General features: G+C 41.5%; 1 protein-coding gene across 1 annotated transcript in view; it reads right to left on the reverse strand.

Moving 5' to 3' along the window:
- Positions 1–5,077: 5,077 nt before the first annotated feature.
- Positions 5,078–21,892, reverse strand: part of cspg4ba (chondroitin sulfate proteoglycan 4ba) — a 28,083-nt gene continuing 11,268 nt past the window's right edge. The window contains exons 4-10 of the mRNA XM_079516535.1: positions 21,337–21,810; positions 20,546–20,722; positions 16,973–17,171; positions 15,326–15,457; positions 10,792–10,964; positions 9,658–9,841; positions 5,078–9,542 (exon numbers count right to left, since the gene is read on the reverse strand). Coding sequence (XP_079372661.1) covers positions 7,480–9,542; positions 9,658–9,841; positions 10,792–10,964; positions 15,326–15,457; positions 16,973–17,171; positions 20,546–20,722; positions 21,337–21,810 — 3,402 coding nt within the window. The 3' untranslated portion in view covers positions 5,078–7,479. The remainder of the gene's footprint in view (positions 9,543–9,657; positions 9,842–10,791; positions 10,965–15,325; positions 15,458–16,972; positions 17,172–20,545; positions 20,723–21,336; positions 21,811–21,892) is intronic.

Genomic DNA, 21,892 nt, shown 5'->3' on the forward strand with positions numbered 1-21,892 from the left:
TGCTATAAAAACCATTGGCTACTATATGGAAGTAACATCCTCACAAGATATGGCACAGCAACTCGCATGACATCGGGTAGAGTAAAAAAAATGTGAAATACACGTTCAAATAAAATCCATGTAGCTCAAACTCAGAAGTCAGGATAATTGTGGAAATTGATAATGTACTTAAGTTGTCCAGCTGTTTCCTCTTTATACTGAAAGAATGTTGATAAGATGAACTTGTGTAACCCCATGAAGCTCTTCTGGTCCCTGTGGCTTAACACCAGTGTGCTTGGTTTGCAGTTCAGCTGTGACACAATTACGTACTATTCCAATTAGCCCAATATTTACTGTGAAGGGGAGCCTTCAGCTCACCACGTGTGGCTGTTTGTGCTCTCGAAAGATGCTTTTCTATTTTAGTTAAAGTGGGGGCTCGTGGTGATGTTGGGGGGGGGGGGGGGGGGGGGGGGGGGATACCAGATACAAATGCTCCACAACAACATAAGTACCAACAACAAAACATGGGTTCAACTGCTCCAGTGCCGCTTATGTGCAGATTCTTCAGATTCTTCTTACTGTCATGATTATTGGTGGTGGTGGCAATACTAATACATTGAGTCCGGATTCATCAAATCCCATGTTGCAGATCTCACACAAGAATAGCATGGAAACAAAATAAGACCAAAACACACACACAGCCTCTCTCCTTCTATCACACACACGCACGCACACGCTCGCACGCACGCACGCAGAGTCTGTCGGTCTGTCTCTCTCTCACACACAGTCAGAAAACTAGCCCCATTAGCCCATAACTAGCTCTGGTCCATAGCTCTAATGCCGACATTAGGGATATGGACCAGAGCTAGTCCACAACCAGCCACCCCTGGTAGACTTCTATATTTTAATCGATTTAATATTTATACATTTACCCTGGCATCCAAAATCTTTCCCATTTTCGATTCCCTTTTCTAAAATAGCATTGCGACACATTTAAAAAAAAAAAGCTTATAGATCAGCAAGTTTATGTCACTCATACAATGAATGAAGTAAGCTTTAAGAAACAGCATGTGTACAAAATGCCGACACATCCCGTCTACTGGTGTGTCAGATTCCAGTAACTGTGATAGGCTTGATTTTGTCCATCATAGTCATGAGTCATGAGTCATCACTCATCTCTTTAAAAAGAAGAAAAGGGTAATTCAGTTTTTTCCCCGTAATAAAATTACTTGTTTATCTGATTTTTACTTCAACAGCTGTGAGATGTTCAAAGATTGTTTTGTGCAAAGCCAAACTAGTAGGCTTATTAAAAAAATTACACTAAATAAAATCTTGCAAATGTTTTTTCCCCCTCCCCAAGACACAAAGATAAAGAAATCATTGTATTAAGGGAAACAAAAAGAATGTGATAATGGTAATTATTTCTTTGCCAATTGGACCTATCCTCCACTGCTTCTTTTGTTGCCGTAAGAACAGGCTACAATTACAACAGTGCATCTTCCCAGTGCATTGCAAAGATTTTTAGATAGGCAGTTTCTAAGCCAACTACTCTACTGTACAATGACAGAAAAACAATCAGTTGGCAGGAGTGGAAAGAATACGGTTATGTGGTCCACAAATAATAAAACACAGTTAATAGTGATTTATTACAAATCTATGGTATTAATAAATATGACACTTCAGTGACATAGGTTACATCATATTGACAAAATATGCAGGATGTACACTGTAGACTGATTTAAGCAGTTACACCTGGCCTGAAGCAAAATAATTAGACTTGAACTGGGTGTGACAGTGTGACTGCATACAGGTTGTGCATCAAGTTAATCGATGTTATGCAGGGTAAATCAGGCCATCAGGTAGCCCCTATAGGAGCTATAGGAGACAACGGAAACGTGGGCGAAATCGCATTAACCGCCGATGCCGTTAAGTATTTTTAATCCTTTTTTGAAGTTTTGGCTTCTCCGAAATTCTCTCTTCCTCACTTCCCATGTCCCGCCTCCCACGACACAACAGCATTATAAACATGCTGCATGTACTCGGTCGGCCAATCAGAGGCAGTAACTAGGACGTGCAGCTAGCCAGTCGCCGCTCGGGAGGCGGTACAATGGGAAGTCAACAAGGAAGTCAAGGAAGTGAGGAAGAGAGAATTTCGGAGAAGCCAAAACTTAAAAAAAAGATTAAAAATAATTAACGGCATCGGCGGTTAATGCGATTTCGCCCACGTTTCCGTTGTCTCCTATAGCCGCGTTATTTATCTTTGAAACATCTCACCAACACTCAAGCGGCGCGCCGCTCTCCGTGAACGGATGGTATGTACATCTGCATCCCATGGAGAGTGGAATAACCAATTAGGGACCCTAGGGTTACCTTCGTCCAAACTTCAGAAACGGTAAACTAGGGTTCCGAAAGGGGCTAGCCATCAGGCTGAGGCTCTGAGCCAGTCTGCTACACTCACCCCCCTTTTGACATCCTCCCACGGGGAAACCATGAGCACCAACGTAACACCCGGGTTTCAAACTCAGGACTCCCACGTTAAAATCCCATATCTTAACCACTAGACCAAAGGGATATCCCTATGGACCGGGTGCTGCTACACTAGCAGCACTGTGACAGCCCAAGGCCAGAGCCACCTTACTGGACAGTTATCATAGAGCAGTTGAATCATGCCATCCTGATAGAGGCTGTGTGGGGGATGGCATGCTTTGTCCCATGTTGTGCACCAATGCACCATTTACCTAGCCTGGCTAATAAGCCAGACCGAATCAGCCGTTGGCAAAGTCTGGCTTATTAGCCAGGCTACCATTTACCATGTTTATCAATTCATCAATTAGCTCGATGTACTGTTTAACAGGCGTTTAGTTACAACCAACTTAGTCAAATTAGTTTGAATCAGTTGTGTGTGACTGCTTAAAATCAGCAATCACCAACCCTATACAAAAAAAGAAAGAACGTATACATAACTCATTTAAGTAGTACCTTTGATTTACAGCATACAGACTTTTTAGTGTCAGAACCTGCAAACAGTATAGTAAAGGCTACTCCTGTACTTGTTGATCATACAGGGACAACAGGAGACCATAGCAAGCACCTGATCATACAGGGACAACAGGAGACCATAGCAAGCACCTGAGGATGATCATACAGGGACAACAGGAGACCATAGCAAGCACCTGAGGATGATCATACAGGGACAACAGGAGACCATAGCAAGCACCTGAGGATGATCATACAGGGACAACAGGAGACCATAGCAAGCACCTGAGGATGATCATACAGGGACAACAGGAGACCATAGCAAGCACCTGAGGATGATCATACAGGGACAACAGGAGACCATAGCAAGCACCTGAGGATGCAGGCCAGACTTGTCAATTACAAAAAGAATAAAGGTTGTGGCAACACTTTTGTCAGGAATCTATGAGCTATAGCAGAGCCATCAGTGAAATTGAACATAAACAAAATGTCTGAAATAGAAAACAGAGGAGGAAATATGTTATTTCTCTGAGATGGAACTGCTTGGAACAGTACAATCTGTAGTTGAACAAGCCCCTGAAAATGATTCCCTGTACTGTCGTACAGTAGGGCAGGCTATTTACTGTCATTTGTTTGACTGTGTATGCATGCACAACGTTGAGTATTATATTTCTCAGCTAGTACAGTAAACAATACCCATATTAAGCTGATGTTAGTAACCAGATATTCAGGTTGTATTTAGTCATGAACATGTTCATATTGTTGACTTCGGTCTGCCACCTCGGGACGACTGATTGCCTCGTCACTCAAGGGTCCTTCTGGCCGATCCACACGGTCACGACTCTTTTCTGTTCTGGCCCCACAGTGGTGGAATGAACTTCCCACTGATGTTAGGACAGCAGAGTCACTGCCCATATTTCGCCGCAGGTTGAAAACCCACCTCTTCAGGAAACACTACCCTTCCTCTCTGCCTGACCTACTTGTTGTTAACTAGTTGTACGAACGCTTGTTTTCTATTGTTGTATTGTTTATTGGATCTTGTTTAGTCGATACACTTAATTGTTTTAGCTCATGCTCATTTGATTTAGCTATTTTGTCTCATCTGTTTAAGGAAATAGGTAGCTGATATATTGCACTTTTACCTTAGCACTAGGTATACTCTTGGTTGCTTGTTTTTGCAGAAAATGCACTAAAGACTTCTGGTGATTAGTAGTTTTTGTTCCCTACCTATGTTGAATACACTTATTGTAAGTCGCTTTGGATAAAAGCGTCTGCTAAATGACTGTAATGTAATGTAATGTAATGTAATGAATGCACATTGCCTATTCCTTACAATAGCCTGTCCTTATAGGCCTATATGTAAATATCACAGATATCAATATACACTACTATAATCTGTACAGTCCTCAAGAAGGGCACAGTTTAAAGTTATAACTAAGTGGTATTCATTAGTAATGAATTACTAATTAATTAGATAGACTCTGAATGCGTGGACAGGGGCACCCGCAGGCCTAGTGGTCCAGGCACATGCCACATATAGGCTCTGGCCCGACAGCGTGTCGCGTGTTCGAGTCCCGTTTATGACGACCGTGTCTCTCCCCTTCTCTCTCTCCCTTTTTCCTGTCAGTCTTCACTGTAACTATCAATAAAGGCACAAAAGCCAAAAATAAATCTTAAAGATTACAAAATGCGTTGGCTGATTGGCTGATCATCGCATAACGTATATGTGCCACATTAGCCAATATAAGTGGCAGTGAGAAAGAGAGGGGGAAGAGTACTGTGAGGCATACAGCCGCCTCACGTGCCTGCATTTGGCTGTTCTTAAGCTCGCACGGGTATGACTAGTATAATATCATATAAAGAAAACATGCTTCTCGATTATTCAAAATACCGGTAATAAAAAAAGGTAATCAATAGAATAATCGCTAAGAAGAAAATCAATAGTTGCAGCCCTAGTTTTGTGATTTCAAAGGACCACCAATTATTTTTTCAATGGTTTTGTAATACTTCTATGGTGGTATTACTGGCATGGAATATTATCTGCATAAGTCATCTGTGGGACTATTACATGACAAATCTCTGTTCGTAGAAATTATATAAATGAACGAACAAAAATACAGGCTAATTTAAGCCTGAGATATACCAGGTCAGAATATCGTTTATTGCTATTAACATATTTACCCTCAATGGTTTGAATTTTCGTATACACTTTTCAGAATAAAATACTGTGCGTAATGAAATGATAATAAAAAAAGTGGTAATGATAAAAAATAACATATTAAAAATAGGTTGATTTTGAGTAGAGATACAGAAAAAATATATATACAACAGGTTAATACTGGTACAAAACCAGCTACAGTAGTTAAATTAATTTGAAGGGACTTCAAAGACCCTTAACAACAGTGAGCATGACTCTAAAAGAGGTACCGATGCTTAAAGACCTCAGTATATTACAGCTTGTGCAATCAATTACAGTAACATGAGGGCAATACAATTAACAAAATACCTGAGTTTACAAAATGAGCTGCTAGAATATAAGTGTAATACATAACAAAAATACAAAATGTGCACAATCAATTGAAATTCTTAAAAATAAATCTATGCACCAGTCTTAAGCATTCACAGTTTCAAGTTGGTCTTTACCTCTTTACCTTTTCTTTTATACTCAGGCAAACTGACTATCATCGCCCGCAAGATTTCAATGTGCATGAGGAACAAGTAACAAGGTTAGCAACTCGACTAAACTTGAGTATCAAACTGTTTTTAGGTTTGAGTCATAGTAACAAGTTACTGTAAAAGTTAACGGTTTTCAAAGGGATGTCAACAGTTAGCAAAAATAAAAAATAAGAACATGCTTAATGGCTTATGGTTAATTTGCATACTTTTTCATGATAAATGTTCCACATTTTGTGGACAATGTTATTTGGTTAAATAATGGGGGAGATGTCATTTGTACAATTGGGCAGGCACAAGAATAGTTGTTTCACACAGCTGGTTGTCCTGAATCTCTGGTAGGTCTAATGCTGCACAAAGAATGGCTTGACTAAAAAGTTAGCCACAGAGAAATTAACCTGTATCTTGTTTTGGGGCTTGAGTGTCAATTCTGCAAAAATGATGCTCAAATACAGCAGCAGCAGACCGAACAGGTGAACATGTTAAATCGCCTCAATTATTTTTAATGATTTGATGACCCGTACAGATTATGACACAATTTAGGCTATTATTATTATTTGGCCTACAACCATGTTGAATGTTGCATTTTGAAATGAGCCTTGCCCATTATAAATACCATTCTGATAGGTAGGTAGGTCGGCAGTGGCTTATTGTCGGTATCAGCCGGTAACACGTGAGAGTCAGTCCCAGTTACAATGCGCTAGACACCTGGGAGATGGATTGCTGAGGTGGAGCGCCACACCTACCATCAGCTACCAGTACTTCTCGCATGGCTTGCCGCACCCAAGCCGTGCTAATCATATGCTGAGTTGGCGATGCCCGGGATCAAACCCATGACCTAGTGGTTCAAAGGCGAGAGCTCTACCGACTGAGCTACCTGGACATTCTGATAGATTTATATTTATAGAGGGTATGCGCATGCATAAACTGAATGGCAGATTGAGTGGCAAAGTTAATTTAATGTTGTTTAAAGTCATTTAATGCAATCAAATAGGACTTTTCTGTTTGGATGTATGGGCTCATATGTGGTCAAGGCCAGAAAGTAGTTTTTTGCCACTCGGTAGGCATTCCCGCATAACTTCCGGGTATGATGTTGATGTCACGCGCATACTCTCTAATGTGGGTCATAACGGTGTCAGCCTTAATAACCAGTATATAACTGGAAAATGATGTCGGCTAACCGGTTGCAAAACTATCCCTTATTCCCATCCCTATTCCAAGCCAGTGGATGACTAGACTATACTATTTATGTTAAAGTCCTTAGATAAATTGGTCGTAGTAGTATTATTACATTGATGTTCAATGTTGGGCAAGTTTACTTTCAAAAATGTTACGTAACTTTTGTGTTACAAAAGTAGCCAGGCCATAATATTGAATGAAAGAGGGTAGATTAAATGGAATAGAGAAGAATGCCACAATAATTACTTACTGATATTAAAATGATATTTTAGCAGCCTAAATATCAATATCATATTGAAACTCAAATGATTCAAGCTGCAGCATCAACTATTTGAAAAGGGTACCAGCATTTTGATATTTTTTTAAAATAAAAGTCCAAATAGAAAGTACCATTCACTATTTAGACATTGTCATTATATTAGTGTGCATGACTTCATTAGAAGCTTAGGATATAAGTAGCAGTTCTTGAAAGTGATATTATTACTGTTACTCATGAAAGTAATATTACATAATGCATTACATTACCCCAACACTGCTGATTGTTCTATTGCACTTTAAGGGCATCATAAACGTAATAATTTATCCATCTATAATATACAAACACTTTTTGATTTGTAGTCAATGATCAGCAGAATTCCCCAACTCATACATTTAACATATGTTTGCTCAAGATCATACCCAATACTGATTCTTCTGAAGAGGTGGAGTGGTGGTTCTAATAAATTGCGAAGAAGCCACTGAGTCGGCATTGCTCCACGACAATGTGGGAATGGATGATTCGAGGGTGCTGAAAACCATGCCCTGATTCGGTGTCAATAGCCTTTCCAGGAGCGGGCTGCTTGGGCAACTTGGGCTCAGTGGGGTGACGGTCACTGTAGGAACTGTTGTGCTTCTCTGTGGTTGGCCCTGATAGCGCTGACTGCTTGGTACAACTGGTGACAGTGGGGGCTTTGGGGTGACTGGAGGTTTCTGCTTCCTCTGCCTGTGGCGTCGAAGCAGGACGACCAGGACGACAAAGATGATTACAAGCAGCAGCAGTGCCAACAGAGGTAAGATGACCAGGAGGGGGCTGGAACTTTTCTGGGGGTATGACTCCACCCGAACCGGCGTGATCCTGTAGGGAATGTCCACCGTCCCAATAGTCGGTCTACCAAGAGTTGTACTGAAAGTGTCTGTCTGGTTAGCGTTACCCCAGCGGCTGCGTCCTTTAAGTTTCTGCTGGCTTTTGTTCGGCCTCTGTGTGACGACGAAGGTTGATGACAAGGCTGGTGAAGCTGTTCCGATTGTGCCCGTCTGGTTCAATGTTTGAAGGAAAGGTGTGGTGGGTGGGATTGGACTCTTTGTGGTGGGGAAAAGTATCGGGTCATACGGCACAACAGTGAAATGGAACACCGCTTTTGCGGGTTGCACGTTCTCAGCTTTCAGGACAAACACCAGTGAATCATTTAGCTCTTGAATTCCTGTCATGTTGGCATTGACATCTAAGGTGACTTTTCCCTGCCTCATGTCCTGAAACGAGAATGATTCAACTGGTACAGCATGCATGGTCGTTTTCGATTTTGTCCAAACCACTTTCCCATACTTTGGCTGGATAAGTATATCAAAAACAGGATTACTGTCACTTATGTTGGCAAGTTTGGCGGCATTGAAGAAATCAGTGTTTACTTTGACTGGAATCCCATTGGGAATCCTCAAATCTTTGCCAAACTGTATCAAAGGTTTAACAGTAATGTTGAGCACTTGGCCAGATAGGTTAGCTTCTGACGTGAGTGCAATGAACTCAAAGCTGTCCTCGGCAGAGGAAAGGGTCACCATATGGTAGGTTAACCTTCCAGTTTGTAGATCGTCCTGTTCAAACTGTGTGACCTCTTTGTCATCCCTTAACATTTTGCCAAAATCTGGAGGCTTTGTAATCTGGTAGTGAATGGTAGTGTTTTTCCCATTGGAAACCGCAGCCAAGTTGTTTTGGTTTAGTGAAACTGACGTCTCACCTTGCTCAATTATCAAGCCAGTGTTGTTAACCAATGAAATAATGATCTCTGTCACCTCTAGATTAAAGAGTTTGTAAACTGGCTTGTGATGTCCATCAGTAACACTAAAATAAAAAACACCAGAGGCAGGACTTCCATCATGTATGAAGTGCACACTTCCATTATTAATTTGGGCTTGCGTGAAGGCCATTACAGGCTCATTCATATTCCCTTCCAGGGCCAAGTACCCATTGCTGGGCTTGCTAATCACAGAAAACGTGATGTCATCAGGAGGGTTGTCCAAATCTTCGACCTTGAGGTTCTCAGGCCCAAGGACCACCATATCTCCTTGAACAACGCGCAAGCTTGGGGATTTGGTCTTCAGAACGGGCGGCTGGTCATTTACAGGAGTGATGGTGATATTGAACTGCTCCTCTACAACGGCACTGTCCTCAATGGGGCGCTGAGCCGGTTTCCCCTTGGAATTCACCCATGTGTCAAAGACAAAGAAATCCAGAGTGGTCTCTGAATTGTCATGCTTGTAGGTGATACCGTACTTGTTAACAATGAACTGGGAGAAGTTAGGTTTCTCTCTGGTGAGGTTTCTCTCACCAACCACGATGACACCATGCTGTGGCAGAGATTTGACCTGGAACCAGACCTCGTGGGAGCTCCGCTGAGGCGTTGGCAGCTTGGACATAATGTTCGAGGCATCCAGCATTGTTTCATCAATCACAACACTCTCCCCTTCTGTTACCACGGCACCTGATGACATTTTCAAAACATCAAGAAAAAAAGGGGGGAAAAAAATTATCACCATGGACAACACCAGCTAATATTCCTTTAAATATGAGGGAAAACATTCAGTGGTTATCCACACCTGTGTTTGCTATTAGCAGTGTCTTGCAGTCAGGCCCAGCATTCTCATAGGAAATGTCTATTTTAAAGGTTTGAGTGTCCAGAGATGCAGGAGGTGATGCCACAGAGAACGTCATAGAGTCCATGGCTGCCCATCCCACTGATTCTATGGGACTTTGAATGTACATCACCTCTTTCTTGTCCACCTGAGGTACACACAGAACAAATTAAAGGATGTCAGAGAATGGCCAGAAATGGGTCATAAATCATTTCAACTAGCAGTGTTGAACAATAGCCAAATAACACTAAGCATCGCATTCCTGCCATGCTATCACCACAAATAATTCATATGAAAGTTTCACATGAGTCCTTTAGTTAGAAAAGCTCCATTTTAATTATGTGTGTGTATGTCTGTGAACCGCTAATCATGGTGAAACCCCCCCCCCCCCCCCCCCCCTCAAAGTTTTCAAATCGGTCTCATGGTGGCGCTATAAAAGGTTGCTTCATATTTTGCCCTATAACTCTTGAACATACTATAAAAGTATTGTATTTACTGTTTTAAAAAAAACTGGGATGTGCATATCGTTTTCCTCCAAAAAAATGGGCAACTCATTTTTGCCCATTTGTGCCTTTCTGGATTTTTTGTCATTTAGCATTTTCTAGACACACTTTTAGCTAAAAACCATTATCTCTGGAGTCATGTGATTAAGAACCCTGGGTTGGCAACTCAGCCTGGCAGAGATCTGCGCTCAGAGAAGTGCACTTTCTAGATTAGATTCATTTCAAATCAAACCCAATTAATGCAAATTCTTGATGATTTTTATAGCTGACTTCATGTAATCATTTATTTAATTACTTTTCAGTCATGGAAGGAGGTAGGGCCGCACACCATTCTTTTGGTAAAGAATTACTTTATTGAATTAACAAAAGACAACGTTTCGATCTTGATAGATCAAGATCGAAAGGTTGTCGTTAATTCAATAAAGTAATTATTTACCAAAAGAATGGTGTGCGGGCCCTACCTCCCTCCATAATTGCCTTATTGGCCCTGCACCCACTGTCGAGGTGCGTGTAAATAGGTATGGTCTGAAATTACTTTTCAGTTACTCAAGAAATTCTAACCGTTCTAATGTGATGTGTCCATGCCATGCCTTACCATCGACTGTGTAAAGGTGGAGATGTCCAGAGTAGAATTATCAGGCTGTATGGTCACCAGCCTCCCCAGTTTAGGACGACGAATCACACTGAATGTTATCGTGCGGTTGGAGGTACCGCTGTTGTCATTGGTCACGGCTTGCAAAACTTCCCTTGTGATTGGTGTTGACGAGCCTGCGCATGAAGAAGGGGAAGAAGTTGATGGTGGAGAAATTAATAGCATGGTAAAGTAACAGCCATGTCATTTCACATTAGCTGTGGGCACAAAATATCTGTTAGCAATTTTCTGTAGAAAATATTCCTCCTCTACTAGGAAAGCAATGGCATTACACACTAAAATAGTGTAGTAAAATATATAAAACAGTCATTAGAGGTCAGTCTCACACGTATAATTTCACATAAACAACAACATAGCTGCATGTCTGCCATTGTGCTTATTTATGGCCACATTTGTGTGTGTGGCTGCTTTGAATTGAGCAAAAAAAAAGTTCTCTCTGGAAGCATTTCACATCTTCCAGCAGCACATTATGCTAAACAATGTCTGGAATAGGCAGGCAAAACCCCTTTGATGTGTGAAAATAAAGTTATACTGCAGACAACACAGACATTTTTATAACAAAACCCAACTACATTTGAGTGTGTTGCATAAAAACCAAACGACACATTAAAATGGATGAGCTCCCTGCGAGCACTGGTCTCACAATGCATTGACAGAGGGGGGGGGGAGTAAGGGGGAAACACCTCCATGGAATAATGAAGGCAAACAGGAATGAGGTGCTTCTTACAATTTACAATTTACAATTTAGGCATTTAGCAGACGCTCTTAATCCAGAGCGACTTACATTAGGCAGGAACAAAAGTATGGGAATACATCACATATATAAAATGCATTTATCAAGAAACATGCGTAAGCTAAGAACGTAACTAGAACATATCTATATAATGACACTATACATATTAACTATACATATATACTATACTATGCTATACATATGTACTATGATGTGCTATGACTACATACAATGCAAGTATTGTGCTGTCTACATGACATGCTATAAGTCTGTTTCAAATGCTATCTAAGTCTAAAAAGTGCTATCTAAGGGGGTAGGATAAGTGCTATGGGCCATGATGGAGTCTGAAAAGCTGGGTCTTCAGACTACGGCGGAAGATTGGGAGTGATGGTGCAGTTCTGATTGCAACGGGGAGTGCATTCCACATGGTATGTATACAGCTGTACGACATGACATTTTCAGTTTGAAGTAGTGCTTGAAGTAGTAAAACTATTTACACATTGACCACATGGGAGCAGTTTAAATCCATTGTGTACAACCTTGTGAAAGTATACATCATTTGAGCATCTGAAAGCTTTTCTACTCACATATAGGGTTTCTCTCTGGTGTGAATTTTCTCGTGCCTTTTAAGGTTGGACATTTGAGAGAAGTGTTGTCCACACTGATCACATCCATAGGGGTTCTCTCCAGTGTGAATTCTCTTGTGGTTTTTAAGGCTGGACAGTGCAGAGAAGTGTTGTCCACACTGATCACATCCATAGGGTTTCTCTCCAGTGTGAATTCTCTTGTGGTTTTTAAGGCTGGACAGTGCAGAGAAGTGTTGTCCACACTGATCACATCCATAGGGTTTCTCTCCAGTGTGAATTTGCTGGTGTGTTTTAAGACTGGACGTTTGAGTGAAGTGTTGCCCACACTGATCACATCCATAGGGTTTCTCTCCAGTGTGAATCCTCTCGTGCCTTTTAAGGTTGGACATTTGAGAGAAGTGTTGTCCACACTGATCACATCCATAGGGTTTCTCTCCATTGTGCATTCTCTTGTGGTTTGTAAGGCTGAACAGTCCAGAGAAGTGTTGTCCACACTGATCACATCCATAGGGTTTCTCTCCAGTGTGAATTCTCTGGTGGCTTTTAAGGTGGGACGTTCTAGAGAAGTGTTGTCCACAATAATCACATCCATAGGGTTTCTCTCCAGTGTGAATTCTCTGGTGGCTTTTAAGGTCGGACAATTCAGAGAAGTGTTGTCCACACTGATCACATCCATAGGGTTTCTCTCCAGTGTGAATTTTCTTGTGCTTTTTAAGGCTGGACATTTCAGAAAAGTGGTGTCCACACTGATCACAGCCATAGGGTTTCTCCCCGGTGTGAATTCTCTGGTGCTTTTTAAGGCTGGACATTTGAGAGAAGTGTTGTCCACACTGATCACATCCATATGGTTTCTCTCCAGTGTGAATTCTCTGGTGGCTTTTAAGGTGAGATTTGTTATGAAAGCGTTGTCCACACTGGTCACAGTCGTGCTGTTTTGGTTTAGCCAAGCTTCTATGTTCATTTACTGTTGGTAAGACAGGGAGGCCAGACTGATGATGCAACACATGGTCTTTGGGTTCCTCCTGTATAGCAGAGTTGAGGTTGATAGAGTTCATCTTCTCCTGAAGTCTGGAGTCCACAGTCAGATCTGATCATAAATGATTGATATCCTGGAGCAGTTGTGTCTTATTCCGAAGATGAATTTGGGTGTGTTGATAAACGATGGAAACTGGGGATAGGGAGGGATTAATTTATTACTTGACTTCACACATTAAAAATATGTTTTACATTGCCAATGCATACATGAAACAAGTCACAGGTAATACAGTAATAATGAAAACAAGTGAATAACACAATGAAATGTGATAACAATCATATGCAGTAGTGAGTGTGACACACCATACACACACCAAAGAGGAAGAGCATGAACTCAACTACTTAAAATGCAAAGTTCTGGCTACCTGCGCTCTGTCGGTCACAGCTTGCCCTTTTATCAAAATAAAGGTTTACAGAAAACACTAATTATGACACATTTTGTGATTAATCTACTGTAAGTCTACATAAAATGCTATCTAAGTTACATAAGTTGAGCCTTTGCATACGCCTGTAAGGTCATCGCTTGAAGACCAAGCAAGCTGCAGCATTTTGATCAGTTGGAGAGTGTGCATGCTGGTAGGCCAGTAAGGAGGGAGTTACAATAGTCAAGTTTTGACATGACTGTTATCTGGATAAGGTGCTGGGTTGACTCCTGGCTGAACATTCGTTGTATGTTATAGAGTGTAAACCAACAGGATCGAGTGAAAGCTGTAATGTGTGCTTTGAACAATAGCTGACCTTGGTGTTGTCTAGGACAACACCAAGGTTTTTTGCTGTTGGGGCCGAAGTTACCAAGGTGTTGTCTATGGAGATAGTTAGCTCCCGCATGGGGCAGGACTTAGCTAAATCTGTATCTTAAACGATACAGAGACACCTCCCCGACAATATCGCAGAGACAGTTTGTTTATTTTAAGTAAGTATATGCTATCAGAATTTGTATTGGAATAAACAAGCTTCCTCATTTGTGCTTCCTCGTTTGTGCTAACGCAGCCATTTACAGTGAATTAAAATCTGTAGTAAATAGGAAATGCTTCTATCCCTGTGAAAATGTGAAAGCATTCCCCTTCCCTTTTTCACCCTTCTCCTCTCTAGCATCAAAGCCACTCATTGTCAAAAGCCTCCCGTGCCACCAACCTCTGTTCCCTGCCAGGCACACTGGTGCAGAGGGAAAATAAAGCTGCCACTCAGTTGCAAGTCTTCAAGCACACACTCACCCAGTGACTGGAAACAGTGGATCGTGCCAGTTGGCTGTTTGCAGGCCTCGCTATCTAACTCACAAACCAGTCGACTTAGCCAACATGAAGACTGACCAAAAAAAATGTTCAGGTTATTTTTAGACCCCAAGTATTTTAAAAGGGGAAATGACTAAGTTCCCTAAATAAAGCAATGACTGCAGCTTGTGATGCACTAGTCTGGCAGTTGGGTGAAGTCATATTTTGGAACTAAGTGTTCCAGTTAAAAGTTCCAAATTATTTTTCCAGCCTTAATAATCAGGTTATGTTTCCTTGCAGCATGCAGCAAATGCATTTGTCAGACTAGCACAGGGAAAGAAAAAGCTAGACATAGTTTAGTTTATTTCATACCTTTCTTAACAAGCATGTATAACAATACATAATACAAGACACTTGAGTGGCCCGAAAAGGTATAGGCTAAAGCTAAAAGCTTATAATTGCCTACCCAGGCACGGACTGGCACAGAAAATCATCCCTGGCATTTGTGGTATTCACCGGCCCTAAGGTGAACGCTAATATGTCCTTTTTATTACTTTTGGCTCACACACACACACACACACACACACACACACACACACACACACACACACACACACACACACACACACACACACACACACACACACACACACACACACACACACACACACACACACACACACACACACACACACACACACACACACACACACACACACACACACACACACACATCTCTGACCTGAAAAGGAAGAGAATGGATTAAAGAGGAACTTATAAGTTCCTGTATGTGGTGTAATCTTGGAGAAAACAAAAACCACCGTCTCTTTCCCGTCTCTCGCCATAGTTAAGGCGCGTATCACATCTGATGCCCCAACAGTTGATAAAAAAAAAGAAAAAAGAGGTTTTACCTGGAAACACTTTTAGAGGATGATTGCTCTCCAGGCTGAGGACCAATGCACTGGCAGTGATGCTGAAGATCTGCCTGGGGGTAAAGTTGATCCCATCGTTAACCTGGAAGTTGAACCCTCCAGACATGGCTCCTTTGTGAGAAAAACAAACAAACAAAAGGATATCCTTCCCTTGTAAGCATATTAAAACTGTAGGTTAATTCTACCGGCTATACTAGTTACTTCATAGCCGCAATTTGTGGCTATTTTGGGTTGAATCTAGAGTTGCATTAGAAGCCTTATCAGACAACGTCACACTGATAAGCACGCACACAGGAACCCCACCTCTCATAAGATGCAATGGAAAAATTCTAACTGCACTCAAGTGTAAAAATGCACCATCAAACTTTCAGATGCTGTTTTTCTCCCAGTGTGGAGGAAGAATGATTAGGATTTTTATTGTGATCTCTCGCCCTTGAAATATATAATCCTTGATTTCTGTTGTGTGTGAACAATAATAGCAATTCAAAGCAGTTGTCCTCAAAACCACACCTGCAGTTGCTGTCATAAGAACGCAGGGAGCACTCATGATCACGGCAGCAGAGCCTGCTGGTGCACGCGCAGCTGCAGCCTATCAAGTATAATTTATGTTCCGTCCATAGAGTTATAATATAGCTAGAGACCGGATGAGGAGCGACAGCCACGCCCCCCGCTATTCAATTCAATGGAAGTTGCTCAGTGGTGTTTTGAAGGACCCGGAAGACTGTGTTGGAGTTTGGTAGTGCTCGTCGAAGTCACTGAACGGCACTGCGTACCACCAGTTTGCAGGAGGCAGAAGGCGATGCGTTAATGAAAATGATGCTCATAACATGATTTTTATGAAATAAACGCTTTGCAGATTGAAAGAGGATCATTCAAACTTGAGTTTAACATTGATTAATACAATCTAGATTTTCTAAATCAAGACGAGACGATCAGAGCAATCAGTCACATAAAGCTTGAACAATCAAATCCGAATGTTACGTTTTGTGAAGATTATGTGTGAAGTGGTGCTAGGCTTGGGCGTGTGTAATGGCAGAAAGCAATGTGTGAAAGACATATCCTTTACCGTAAGGGAACCATTGATGATGGTACATGTTGAGGCAAAGCTGAAGCAGATTAACATCAGAACAGTAAGCAGAAGTCTATTTAAGGCCAACACCATCAAATGTTTGCAGAGCCTATCTGGCATAATAACTCAACAGCGCCAGGCTATTAAACACCTCAACCTAACATTTATTCCTACTGGGATCAACAAGTAATTTAGGCGCATTGCTAGACATAGTTATTCAATACATCATAGTCTTATCAAGTTCAGAAATGGACACGCTTGTGCAAGGCCAACACTTCTTTGCAAATCTAAACAGCACGCTCTAGTGGAGTCAAGAGGAATAACAACTAATCACAACAGATGTACAATATTTTCCCCAATCACGTGTGTGTGTGTGTGTGTGTGTGTGTGTGTGTGTGTGTGTGTGTGTGTGTGTGTGTGTGTGTGTGTGTGTGTGTGTGTGTGTGTGTGTGTGTGTGTGTGTGTGTGTGTGTGTGTGTGTGTGTGTGTGTGTGTGTGTGTGTGCGCGCGTGAGTGCGTGCGCGCGCGCGAACCAGCAAACGGGAGACAGTTGTTACCTTTGTGAACAAACAGCAGCTGTCCCTGGTCTATATGAGCCTGTGTGAAGTTGAGCAGTGGCTTCATCGGGGCACTCTTCAGGGCCAGGTGGCCATTACTGGGTGGAGTCACCATGAAGTACAGCTCCTCTGGTGGAGTGTCCAAGTCCTGAACACTCAGATCCTCAGGTCTGATCTCCGTCACAGAAGCCACCCATACCTGAACACAAAAAGGGACAATTCATAATCCATAATCCACCATATAAAGTTTATACAGTAAAGTGGATTATGGATTATACATTATATTATAAACAAACTAAAAGTCTCCTGGTCTGGAGGGTTTATGTATGGCCCGATATTGATAGTATGTATTTGAGTGTTTAACCCTGACAAAGGGAGGTGTCTGAGTTTATATCTCACTAAATTGTTGCAATTTAGCAGGAACTCATTTTATACACTTGTTGTCTGGCACCTCATCAAGTAAGTTGTGCCCTTCCCTTATTTTCACATTTTTATTCAACAGTTTCACACATATTTCGAAACTGTGAATCACTGTTTTTATATGGTTTGTATGGATGGAACAGAGTAGTGACAGAAACAGATGCCCCTCAATAATCCTTCCCATAGACTCCCGCACAGCTCTACATGAATTATCTTTCTTGATGAAAATACATTTAAATGCAAAGCGTAATAGGACAGCCTGGCCTCAACAAAATAAATACCACAAACATAACTAGAAAAGATGCAGATAAATGCTCACTCATCTACATCAAAAGGTTAACCTAGAGGAAATGCATCTGGCTCCATCTCTCTTTAGGCATCATACTCAAAAACATGGACACATGCACTGTACATGACATGACTATGACATGACATGACTAAATATAGCTGTGCATTGCAAACAAGACGCGGACACACCACACTGTACATGACAAGATGCTGTGCACTGTAAACAACAAGATGCGGACGCAGCAACGCTGAGACAATTATGGCTTCCTCCCAAGTATATCCAAAAGCCTCGAGGCGAGCACGTCTGTCTAGCTTGTCCAGTGGAATCGACACACAGAACACAGGAGCACTGAATCGTAAAGTAGTAGACATCAAATGACACGCTCCTGTAGTCGGTCACAGGACGGTCACATAGACATATTAACCTCTTGGAACACTAGCGTCACTATTCTGGGCATGACATAATAGGCAATCATTCTGCACAAATATCAGATCTACAAGTTCACAACGCCTCGTGATGCAAGGTGTTGTGAGCTGGTAGATAGGCTAATTTCCGCAAATACATTTGTTGTAGAGGGAAAAAAAGAACCGGCCCTTGGGAGACGCCAGTCAATAAAGTATTATGGTTTAAGTGATTAAGATGAATGATGAAGTTATCTGCTGTGCCTGTATCTCTATTTCCTTTACATTCCTTACATTACACAATTATATCAAACCTCAAGCAACACGCTTTCTTCTGAATGCATCACAAGTAAAAGTAATTAGCATTGACTTCCTATGACTTCACTGCATGGCGTCCTTCATCCATTAGCACCCGGCCTCGGCCAGTCGGCCACCCACAATCATCCACCGTGCACATGGGAGAACAAACATCTTTAAATGTTTGTGTGGTTGTGTGTGTACAACAAATGCAGGCATCGCACGATGGTCAAAGCTGTGTGTCAGCTGTGTCTGTGTGTCAGCTTGTAAGCATACACAGTAAAACCCTCAGTGTTAATAAAACCACTTGTAACTCACATGGACCAATTGAGGGTCCATTGGGCTTACATTCTTACTCAACCAGAGTTAGAGTAACAGTAACACTGTGGATTGTATTGTGTGTGTGTGTGTGTGTGTGTGTGTGTGTGTGTGTGTGTGTGTGTGTGTGTGTGTGTGTGTGTGTGTGTGTGTGTGTGTGTGTGTGTGTGTGTGTGTGTGTGTGTGTGTGTGTTCTGTCTGGGTGTTCTGTCTGGGTTCCTATATGACTACACCTCTGGTAATCAGTCTCTTCACAGGACATCCCAGCAGTATAACTAACAACTAACAATAAGTATGACAAACAACAGGGTGACTCATCCAAGTAAAAACACATAAGATCCATTTCCACAGCTCATTAAGACTCTCATAACACTGCAGGGCCCTATACTGGTCATCCGGTACAGGGTGATATATATGTGCACAGAAATGAAGAGCACAGCGCAGTCAGCACTTTCAATATGATAGCACATACACAGTGAAATCCTCAGTCTTGATTAAACTCGAGTGTACCAATGTAACCAAGTGGACGGGTCCATTTGGTTACATTTGTACATACACATACAAAAATATGTTGACTTGACTACAATATATTGTATGTATTTCATGCTCAGTGTATTCCATCGTGTTGTGTGCGCCGGAGAGGAATCACCCTGTGACCACAAATCACAGCATGACTATGATTGGAGGGGACACTGTTCTATAATGCGATCACAGAGAAGCCATATGTCCATCTGGTCTATATTTCATAATTTATCCTAAGAACAGCAAAGGATATGTGTCTCTCAATTAACACTTGGAATATCAATGTAATTGTATGAAAACAATTGTATGTAATCAAACAGTAAATTAAGATGTGATTTGTTGCAAGTGCAACTGAGAATGAAAAGAAAGTAAAGAAATAACAAAGAAGAAAGGATGTAATACAAAAGGTGTGGTGGTAGAGAGCCACCTTGTGGACAGTTTCCTAGGGACAAGTCAACGTGTGTCCCCAGTCAAAACAATAAGATTAACTACCTTATGATCACTGGTCTGTCATCTTTTCTTATGAGCAGACTTATTGAGGATGCTTACAGATAATTCAATTTAGAAAATGCTTGCATGGCAAACATATACGCTTTGGAGTTGGTTTTCTTATCAGAGTATAAATTGTTCGCTGAGCACCCGTGGCCAAATAAGGCAAGCAGAGGAAGCGCACCTGCTCCACTTCTAGATGTATCAAACCAAGTTAGGATTTAGTATTACAGTCAAGTTAAGTGTACACGGTTCTCCTCTTCAGAACAGCCTATGGTATGTGGATGCCCAAAGAAATGTATTGCCTTTGGTAAAACATGCTTCAAAGTAGTGCTCTGTACTTCAGCAACTAATAGTTCAGTTCTCTCTCTCTCTGCTATTTCCAAGATATATAAGCAGGTCACTCAACACCAGGACATCTATGAGTATATGGAATTCAAGCAAATGGGTCTATATTTTCAGTAGTATCAACTTAAGTGTCCATATATAGAAATGTATTTGAACCCTTTTTTGTTCCATAAGAAGCATGACACTGTAACTAAGTAACTTCCAGACAACCCCAAACAAACCAGTATACATTAAACCATTAACCATTAATGCTTTGTCTCCTCCCTGTGATTATGTGAAGCAGGCTGGGGCCTCTCACAATTATTTTCATGTCTGTTCTGCATTGCCAGACCCACTGAATCCTACTCTGCATAGCTAACATACTTTACCCCAGCTAGTGAGCCGTGGCAATTTAGAGATCTACCCACATGAAGCTAGTCTGACACGAAGCCATGGGGCCAGAAGCAAAATAGCCTGTGGTTTAAATATAGGCCAGCATTGCATACTCACCCTGAGGACCCTGTTGGCTATAATAACAGGAGGTTCATCATTGACGGCTGTAACTTGGATGAACAATGTCCGCGTCATGCTCTGCTTTCTCAGGCCGGTGTCATTGGCCACAACAGTGAAGTTGTCATTCAAGGTCTCACTACTGTCGTGGACATAGTAAATAAACTCATGCTCCACCTGTGATTGTGAAATTAGGTGAAAATGATTAGGACCTGACATTGAAGTAATGTATTGCAGATCAGAAATTCCCCTGTTCCCCTGTTCCCACACATTTTTACCAATGTATTTCTAAAACTTTTCCAAAACCTTTCCAGAATATTTAAACCAATTTCCAGACCTATATAACAATAATTCAGAGCAATACTGACTCTCTTACTTCTATGTGCAATGCCCAAAGACAGGCAGTGTAGCAAGAATAAAATAATAATTCCATTCCAAATTTCGGGCCAAATCTTTGCCACACCACCTATCCTAGGGCATAGGATCACGCTGCAGCATGTTGTGAGCTTGCAGATCTGTTCTTTTTTTCATGTCCGGTACACAATAGGCTGCAATCACATAAGCCGTTTGGCGAAAAACTACTTAACAAAATAAATAGCCAAAAACAATGCATTCACAAATATTTTTCTATAGTACTGTATGATTTCAAAAAGTCATATTTAAAGACCAAAATTAAACATAATTAAAAGCCTAAATATTTTTTTAATTATTATAATTTAAAAAGAAAGGAGGAAAAAACATCAATGAAAATGTTGTCATGATAGATCTCTGATGCATTACAAATATCTTACCTGCCTCCTGGAGAAAGAGGTTATGCCCACACCTGGGTAACGAGAGTGCTCAATGTGACCATGCTGAGGGAGCCCGGTCAAACTATACAGGAAATTGACTCCAGCAAAGTGTCGGTTGGTGACCTTTAGCACTTCCTGTGTTAATGCTTTGGAGGCACCCTCGTTTACTGTGAAATTGGACACCTGTAGTGGTATGAGGCGTGGGATGATATCAACTGAAATCTTGATGCTGTTGACATTTGTCACCCCGTTGGAGGCGTCCAGGGTAAAGGTGTCGTTGACCTCATTGGGATCCAGCTGCATGTACTGAATGTTTCCAGCATTTATGTCGGCTTGCGAAAATGTCCGAATGGGAGACTGTTTGCTTGCTGCGTATCGCTCTTCCGCCTCGACAAACCTCCTGAGAAAGCCGTGAGAAGGGGCTGCCTGAACTGTGAATATGATCTCAGAAGGCAGGTTGTCCTCATGAGTGACCTGGAAAAGGAACAAACAATTTTTACTTGTCAAGAACCTTATTTGTACTGTATATAACTCTTTTTCAGTGTCTTTGACAAAC

The sequence above is a fragment of the Electrona antarctica genome (assembly GCF_951216825.1).
Source record: "Electrona antarctica genome assembly, chromosome: 12".
NCBI classification, from domain to species: domain Eukaryota; kingdom Metazoa; phylum Chordata; class Actinopteri; order Myctophiformes; family Myctophidae; genus Electrona; species Electrona antarctica.